The sequence below is a fragment of the Triticum urartu genome, chromosome 2A (genome assembly GCF_056163025.1).
Source record: "Triticum urartu cultivar PI428250 chromosome 2A, HENAU_Tu73, whole genome shotgun sequence".
In the NCBI taxonomy this organism is placed as follows: Eukaryota; Viridiplantae; Streptophyta; class Magnoliopsida; order Poales; family Poaceae; genus Triticum; species Triticum urartu.
This window is the reverse complement of record NC_141874.1, coordinates 58648821-58658139: the sequence shown is the minus strand read 5'-3', so window position 1 is coordinate 58658139 and position 9319 is coordinate 58648821. Positions and strand designations below refer to the sequence as shown.

The 9319-nt window shown below is 45.2% G+C and overlaps 1 protein-coding gene across 1 annotated transcript; it reads right to left on the bottom strand.

Annotated features, from left to right (window-relative positions):
• Positions 1–2657: 2657 nt before the first annotated feature.
• Positions 2658–5369, bottom strand: LOC147983723 (uncharacterized). Its single transcript, XM_087539586.1, has 3 exons — positions 4280–5369; positions 4127–4181; positions 2658–4013 (listed from the first exon to the last, which is right to left on the bottom strand). The coding sequence occupies exons 1-3, from the start codon at positions 5215–5217 to the stop codon at positions 2841–2843; spliced, it is 2166 nt and encodes a 721-aa protein (XP_087395712.1). The 5' UTR covers positions 5218–5369; the 3' UTR covers positions 2658–2840.
• Between the last annotated feature and the right edge of the window lie 3950 nt (positions 5370–9319).

Sequence of the window (9319 nt, the reverse complement as noted above, 5' to 3'; positions counted from 1 at the left end):
ATTGAGGAGGCCGTTTCTCTCCGATTTGGAAGTACTGTTGTAGCTAGGCTTTGTCACCGGCTGGAATACAGCCGCATGGGGTTTACACCTATTACAAGTTATGATGCTTCCGATCCCAAATGGTGGCATTAATAGCCTTACAAAAGACTAAGAAAAGTGACATAAAACACTGATAGCATGTGCTCTTGCCGGAAAACTAAATAGTGACATCTGCGCTGTCGCCGGCCATTGGATGGAAGATCTGCGGCTCTGAGTGAAATGGTATGAAGCGTCAAGAACCCTCATCCAGATCGGACGACAACGGTGGACGACAATAACGAAAATAGATGCAGCTACAGTAAATATGATGATTTCTTCAGTTTCGTCAGGCTAAGGTCCTTGCATCCTCCTCCCCATATTTTCCATGGCAGCTGCATCCTCCTTCACCGCAGCCGCGGCAAGCTCGTCCTCCTGTGCCATGTTGGGCCACGACATCAGCGGTTCTAGTCCGCCTGCTGCTGCTGCTGCGGTGGCGGATCAGAGTCCCACCCGCTGGGCTCGAACGGCAAATGCCATGGGAATGGGAGTATGTGACAGTCGGATTCGAGTGTAAAGTCACCTCAAGGGCTCGACCTTCTCGATCCATGGCTGCGGCAGATGCGGAACTGGCAGTTTGATCCAAATCGGCCAGTTCTAGACTTGCCCCGCCGCCATTTTTGCTGAAGCTTGAAAAACAATTCAAATTGCAAGCAAAATCCCATCACAACGTTGGTTGCACATGGTGTTGATAAACACCGTGCTGATCACCCCTGCACACATGACATGCTTGCAAAATGTGCACAGTAGTAATGATCTGCATTACGGTGCCCAAAAGTGTAGCTAAGTGAACTGGGGGATCAAGCAGTTGTCACTTGAGATCCCTGCATATATGCATATTTTGTTTATGCGTGATTTGGAGCTGTCAATGGGTTTTCAATCTTCAGAAAGTAAAACTTCTGTAGTATGTTTCTGGACAGCTATGTCACACTTTTGTTTGTATAGAGCATGATTAACTTAACCTACTGCTGTTACAAAAAAATTTGAACTGAGCTCATCGAGTTGCTTAGATCTATTTTTTGTATTGTAGAAAAGTGGATTGACAATGCTGCTAGCTCGGATGGCGTCACTGAAGTAATGACACTAATGTAGAGGACAAGGGATGTATAACTGCAGAGGTTAAAACTTGGTACCTGGGAAATTGAGAAAATTGGGTATGTGTTTATGATTATTCAGAACATTAGTGTTGAATCGGTCCAGAGTTTAAGTGATTTCTTTTCCTGTGTGAAGGTACCACCAGGCCGACATGGATCAGCTGAACAACAAAGACATGGCTTCTCAGCACCTTGATGGACACGATCATCTGCATGTTTGGAGTATGACGCCGCTGTCGCATTACCACCACGCACTATTCTGGTAATTTAGTTGTGCATGATCCTAGATTTTTGTTCAGGTGATTCCCATTTTGCTGACTCTTACAAATGTTATTGGTTCAGTTTTCGACTCTGTTGTGGACTGCATACATAATATACTTTTAATTGAAAATGAAGGTTCTGAATCGCTTTAATCAAATTATTGGGCGTTTGCCATTTACTCGGAAGCAGGTATTAGTTTCTTCATCTCTAAACAATGTGTAACTATAACGTCCCAAATCTTTGCAGGTAGAATTAATGCTTTCACAACACTCAGAGGTAGCTAAATTTGTAGTTTTTGGTGTTCCAGATAGACGCCTTGGGGAGAAAGTTGTTGCTTGTGTTAGCATCAGGGATGACTAGAGGTGGGTATGCAACAGCTGAATGCAGTGAAGTGTTTGCTCATATCCATCAAGTACATTGCAGGTTAAATTTTTTGAGCAGGTTAACAATCTTAATTACCATATTTTGGAGTAGATGCCCTACTGCTTGAAATCATTGAGTAGTCAAGTCCTAACAGTGTAGACAAATGAAAGAACATGCTACATATACACCTAATTTCCTGCATTTATTTTCTACAGGGAAATACTGACTAAGTTTTTTCAGCCAGTAGTTAGATTTAACATTCTTGAAGTTTTCTTAATAGATACTCCCTCCGTTCTGAATTACTTGTCGCATGTATGGATGTATCTAGATGTATTTTAGTTCTAGATACATCCATTTCTGCGACGAGTAATTTGGAACGGAGGGAGTACATGGTCTGGGTAAACACGAAGCCACTTTATCTATTCTTAAATCTTAACAATTAGTTGTTTCAAAATAAGAAGTATGATCTGGATTTTGGACCAGAGTTGTTTTCCAATGTTGTAATTAATAGCTAGCAAGAATATGTCAATAGAAACATCAGACAAAAAATGTAGCATGAAATGTTCCTAATAGGAATGTTTGGAACTTTAAACAATCCCAAAAGAATGGTAAGCGCTTGAAACTAATCAAACATTCTGATCTTACAGACATCAGTGAGCCAAAGTAGTGGGAAAGGAACAAAGGACAATGGGAGGGAGGGAGGCGGTGCGTGAGATAGACTACACAGTTCACCCCACTATAGATAAATACAACCCGCAAAAAGAAGACGACAATGCCATGTGCATAAGGATAAGTTATATGTTTGACACCATTGGTATTGAACCACCAGAAAGTATAAAATAAAAAATGCACTGTTGATCTAGATTAATGGAAATAGGTGATAGCCTAGTTTAAAAATTTACATCACATAAAAATATGGACACTGCTCAAAAGTTTTGTTCCCCCTTTTTGTTGTAGATAACAAAGGAGAACTCTTCAGCACCCCTCAAAAAAAAGAAAAAAAGGAGAACTCTTCAGCATATGGGATTCATGGTCTAATCGGGGCACCTAAAGTACGTCCTCCAAGTTTGGCTCGAACCATATGGCATTCATCGGCTCATTGGCACAAAAGAAAGGGTAGTAATCTTGCTCTTTTAAGCAGTAGTAGGCCTGCCCACCATCGTCAGTCTTAGTACAGCTCGGAAAGTACACCTTGTTGCATAAATCTCTTCCGCAAGCTGGCCTTGCAATTAGAGCATTGCTTCTATCCCAAAACACGGCAGCATCCTCCATCTCTTCCAAATCCGTCCAAACCATCCTAGACCGATCAAGCTTAAGTACTCTGATGAACCCAAAATTGCCGTTTTCTCGGATAATGGCGACTAGGTCACCTTTCCACTCCGCTAGATAGCTATAGTTCAACTCCTCAATTGTATACACATAGTCACTTCCACGTATCGGTTGATCTGGCTTGTCAAGGACCTTCCACTCCATCTTTTCCACGTTCAAGTCCACGACTCCGAGCCTACCATTCATGTCTAGGAAATAAACGATGTCGTCAAGGAAGACGGGGCTATGAGATGCCATGAAGAACGGCACATCAACATTTCGTAAGATTTCTTCCTTCCACTCTTTGTCTCCTATTCGCCATGTTTGAATAAAGACAACTTCGTAGTCTGGCGTGGCTCCCACGGCGAGGACCACAAAGTCCGGAGAACCCGGCATGGAAGAGAACGATAATCCTTTGAGGCCAATGATATCTAGTAGTGGAAGAGCAATCACATGGCCGCCATCTGGGTAATTCTTGAACGGATTCACTAGGAAGTACATTTGGTCACCCCCTCTTGACACGATGACCCAGCCATTCTTTGTGAAATGCAGTAACTGCGAACCCTGTGATTGGAGACATGAAGTAGGGATGTTTACCCTGATGTTGTACTTCTTCTGGCTCATCGGATCGAAGACCTCGAGAATATCATCTTTTGTCCTTCCTGCTAGGCGGGGTGTCATGAGCAATGGCAACCCTTTTGCATGGTGTATCGGGCTTTCAATGGAGTTCCACCGCTTGCAGACAGCTTTCAGATGTAGGAAATCGATGAATGAAATCTTGGATACTAGTAGCCGCAACAAGTCGGTATGGAGGTCACACCACTGCCCCTCCTCTCGAGAGGCCGTGTTAAGCATCATCATGTCCTCCTTTTCTTGCTCTCCCAAACAATGTTCAATTGTTCTTTGTATCACCTGGTTACATCAATGTTGATTTGCTATAAATTTCCCTTCTTTCTTTAACAATGCTAATTTGCAGTAAGGTAGTCGAATTTGTTAACAAAAATATAATATATGTACATAGATACCTTATTGGAGACATCATCAATAGTATCGATGGCTTGTACATCTTTCAGACCGAAGCTGCCAATACATAAATGGAAACGTTAAAACATCTCTAAATCATCACATTGAACAAGCACATGAATACTTTCAAATCGATGAGGTGAAATTAAACTTACCTCGTGGGAAGAGTCCAGAATACTTGGTCCTCATCATCATCTTCATCACCATCACATCCCTCAACTATATGGAGCCCAAAGGTCATATCATCCAGAGACACGGTGTAGATAACAAATTCATTGCAAACTTTACGCAGCACATGGATGCAATTGGGTTGGGTTCCTGCTTCAACCGCCCTGACAGCGAAAGTACACCTGCCCACAAAAAATGTTCTATCCGCGATGGTTTGGACTGTTCCCCACGCATCATCCTCCTGATTCCATAGGAAAACCTTGAGATCCACCACGTCCGGGTCGCCAAAGATGCAGCACCGCACCAAAAAGAGCTCGCCGCCAGGACACGGCACCGGGTAGCACTTGTAACAGGCGTGCACGGGGCACCGCGGCGGGGGTCTCATGTCCGTCCTTATGACTGATGGTGTCGCGCCGGATGCGTCGATGGCCACCAGGGACGCCATGGTTGTCGCGTATACCTTCCCCTGGTAGCCAGCGGTTATGGGGCCGTCGAAATTGTCGTTCACCTCGGCGAGCTCCACAGGGAGGCGGGACCACTGGGGATCACCAGGGCGGCAGTAGAGAAGGGACTTGTCCCTGACGAAATCCAAAAAAACGGTGCAATCGGGTGGGCTTTGCGTGGAGAGCGCGCAGCCGAACCATAGGTACAAATCGGGCGCGTCCTCCGGCAGAGGCGGGAGAGCGACTACCGTGGGGGTCGACGGCGAGGTATTAGCGAAGCTGACGAGGGAGCACCCGTTGGTGACCTCGTCGAGCATGAGCGACCAGTCTCCGTCGAGGCCGAGGCATCGTTTCCCTTGCAGCGCCGGCATGTCCGGCGTCTCGTCCCAGCGGACGCATCCGTCGAAGGGCGCGACGAGGACGGGTTTGCTCGTGCGGTTGAACTGGATCACCAACGGCGGCGGCTGCGGCGGCATGGCCATGGGGCAGGGTTCTTCAATCTCTATTGAGCAGCGCGTCTGGATCGATCCGATCTGATCTGGTTTTATGGATGCATGAGACCACAGTCCGTGTCGGGATTGACTACCGATTCCTTTGCACAGCGATTTCTCTTTCTCTCCTTCCTTTTAAAAAAAAATCCGGGAACATTTTTTTTTCAAATCGGTTAACATGTTTTGAAATTCTAACATTTTTTCAATCAGGGAGAACATTTTTTGAATTTTGAAATGGCAAACATTTTAAACAAATTCGTGAGCATTTTTCTAAGGGCCACACTACCTGTTGGCCGGCGGATCTTTTTCAAAACATCCACCGCCTCACGAACGTGGGATTTGGTAGATTGAGCGAGCGAGTGTCACCCTCTATAATTACAACACAAGTCGTGTTGCAGAAATTTTTTGCAACACATGTCATGTTACGGAAATTTTTGCAAGATAGGTCAAGTTGTAGATTTTTTTTTTGCAATAGACATCTTGTTACATTTTTTTTTTGCAACAAAGGTCTTGTTACATTGTTTTTTCTTGCAAAGAGGCCTTGTTGCAATTTTTTTTTTCTGATAGAGATCTTGTTACAATCTTTTTTTGCAACAAAGGCCTTGTTGCCAAAACTCTCCGTAGCAGACAACAAAGCAGCGACCATGACGGTGGAAAAGAAGGGCCACCGGTGGTCATGGCCTCAAGCAGAAGCTCGGTCTGGGATGGGAAGGAAGGAGAGGTGTGGGAGGAGAAGAAAAAGAGGAAGGAAAAGGGTGGAGGCCTGCCTTACAGGTGAACGGCGGCTGCTGGCGCGGGCCGGTGGCGAGCATAGGCGCACACATGGCGTGGGCGAGTTCTCCCCTGGCGGTGCTGACTTAGGACAAAGGGGATTGGGGAGACGAAGTATGAGAGAGAAGATGACTCGGTTGGGATAAGAATAGTGGCGGGGGTGAGCTCCACTGGCACACGCCTCGCGTAAAAAAAGTGGTTGACAAAAACGAAAGGATCAGTCGGTGGATTTCAATTGTTTCCCTTTTTCTAAATCATGATTTTTTTGGAATTCTGAACATTTTTTTAAATCATGAATATTTTAAAACTTCATGAATAGTTTTTGAAATCATGAACATTGTTTTGAACTCATGAACATTTTCTAATTTTCTAAAAAAAATGGAAATTGCATAAATATTTTTGAATTTTTTCTAAAAAGTTGTGAACATTTTTTTAGAATTTCATGAACATTTTTTAAAATTGTGAAGATTTTTTGAGTACACGAAGATTTTTTGAAATCACGATTTTTTTTTGAATTCGTGAGCATTTAATTTACCAGAAAAATAAAATCATGAACATTTTTTTCACAATTCACAACTTTTCTGGAATCCGAAATTATTTAAAAAAACTGAAAGCAGAAAAGAAAAAAGAAAGGGGCTTCCTGCCCTTCACATGGGCTGGCCCGTGAGGGCGCGCTGGGAGAGGAGGGGGTCTGCGCTTCCCTGATTTCGGACGCTAGTGACCATATGGGAGGTCCCGGCCTAGCAAATACTTTGGTGATTTCTTAAACAAATTTTGAATTCGTGTACTATTTTGCAATTTGTGAACAATTTTCGAATTCATGAACAAAAAAAATAAGGGAGCCCTGCCTCGCTCCTAGGCTGGCCCAAGTTCGCGACTGGCGGGAGTAAGGGGTGTACGTTTCATCGGCACTCAGCGCGTACCGCGCGATATAGGAGCTTCCCTCTCGTAGGGTCACGCTAGGCCAGCCATCTCCCAATCCGGATCGCGCCCACGCACACCTTTCCTCCCCTCCCATCTTTGCCTCCAACTCTTTCCCCGCGTGGCGAACCAACCTCTGGTTGAGATGGTTAGATGGACACTGGTATCCCCAACCCATCAGGGTTCAAATCCTGGTGCTCGCATTTTATTCTGGATTTATTTCAGGAATTCCGACGATGCGCTTTCAGTGGGAGGAGACGTTCCCGTCGACTACGAGGCGCCTACGGTGACTTCGTTAAATCTCAAGATGATATGTCGGCTCAGTTTCTCGGAGGTGCTCATAGGAGTAGGGTGTGCGTGTGTGCGTTCATAAAGATGAATATATGCGCGTGTATATGAGCGCTTATGTCTGTACTGATGCTAAAAAAACTTTTTCCCTGCGTGGAAGGCATGGCCAAAGAGATAAAAAATGGTGGCATGCAACGACATGGCTCCGCTCTGCATGGCCCGAACTTTGCCACGTCCTGTCGTCAGCCCGTCCCCAACAACATGCGCCCCACTTAGCAGCTGAGAAGCTCAGGCCCCTGGCGGCCAGCACCTTGCTGGAGCACCCATTGCCCTTCAAAAGTCGTCTCGCTCCCCTTTCTTTTTTTTGGAACGAAGGCTTAAAAAGAGCCCGGCTTTAAATTAACAAAGCCATCAACCGGCCAGGATTACAGAGAATACAACCATGAACCACACAAAGAAAAGGAAAAAAAAACATGGCAAAGATACAAAGGCGCTGGGAGACAGCTCACATAGCACACAACCCGCTAGATACCAGATCAACGTGAAGCTAATAGCTAGGAGATGCTAGGGACCTCTTGCACACACACAACCATGGGGAAGGCAACTGCCGGTTCAGGGCAAGGAAACGACGACGATGAGAGGCATGCCATTGCCAGAACACCACGGACTTGTGGAGAACATAATTAGACAGTTCCATCGTCAAAGGAGGCCCCTGCCTCCTCGCCTGGCTCGAAAGGCGCCGTGCCGTTGAGGGATGGACTAGTTCACCCTAGAAATTGCCTGGATGGCACCCAAGGCACCCGCTTCTTTCCTTCTTTCCCGAACTCTTACATTTTTCTCCCTTTCTTTCCTTGCAAGTGACCATGGCGGACCACACGAGGAGGACAAAGACCAAACGAGGAGGACAAAGTGCTCAGGGATGCTGCTGCTGTCCTGGGCCAGGGAACCGCCAGATCTACAGTACCGAATAGGAAGACGTTGTTTTCAGCCGCGCAAGAGCCGGAAGGTGTTGGGTACGTCGAGGACAGTGTTGGGACACGTAGTAGAAAAAAAAATTGCCCTACAATCACTCACGAACACTATGAAGATGAGAGTTGGATCGGGTCGTTACCAACTCCAAGTTGCAGCGGAAGAAGAGTCGATGTAGATTGTTCTTGGAGTATAATCACAGTAAAAATGCTAGGTAGAATATTAGCAATTCAGTTTAAGTTCAAGTGCTATGAAATCTAAATAATACTCCAACAACACAACACGCGCACAGAAAAAGCTATGGAGCATTTTGAAATCTGTAACAACAAAAGCAAGATAGTACCGTTAGAAAGAGATATTGTTCTGCAAACATCGGAATATAATTCCAAAATCACCAAAATCATCATCGAGCTCCACCTCGTCGTATGGGTCCAGATCAATGCCTTCGATCCCCATGGTGATCCCATCACTCCTGCTGCCATCCTGTTGCATCTTATGCCCGCCTCTCTTCTCGTACTCTCTCCGTTTCAAAATACTTGACTTTCATTTGTCTAAAAATGAATGTACCTATATACTAAAACATGTCTACATACATCTATATTTTGACAAAAGAAAAACAAGTATTATGGAACGGAGGGAGTAGGTCTTGACGAGCACCGCGTTCGGCAAGAAGTATCTATCCACGTCCAAGTTGTTGGCGTTGACGCCACGGAGGTCGTAACCGAGCGCGAGATCGACAAGGCTCATGAAGTGCATTTTTTTTTGAAAAGGAGGTTAAAACCTTCTGTCTTTGCATCGATGGATGCATATGGCCATCTTTATTTACTAATTTTTTTTATGAGAGAACTTCTAATCTATTCATCAATTGTCAAGGTAGTACAAAGAACACTAGAAGTAAAATTTACATCCAGGTCCATAGACCATCTAGCGATGATTACAAGCACTGAAGCGAGCCGAAGGCGTGCCGCCGTCATCACCCCTTCCTCATCGGAGCCGGGCAAACATCAAGCCACCCGAAGCCACTGCTCACACCTACAAAACTCGATAATGTGAAACGCTTTCACTCCTTATATCTAAAATCAATGCCGTCACCGATTCATCCATGAGGTGCCTAAGGTGATGTTTCCTCGTGGTACCTTGGCGA

Coding starts and splice junctions, on each gene's coding strand:
- LOC147983723 (XM_087539586.1), bottom strand. CDS start 5,217: ATGGCCATGCCGCCGCAGCCGCCGCCGTTGGTGATCCAGTTCAACCGC. Junction 4,182..4,279: donor TTCTGGACTCTTCCCACGAG/GTAAGTTTAATT, acceptor ATGTATTGGCAG/CTTCGGTCTGAAAGATGTAC. Junction 4,014..4,126: donor TTGATGATGTCTCCAATAAG/GTATCTATGTAC, acceptor TGATGTAACCAG/GTGATACAAAGAACAATTGA.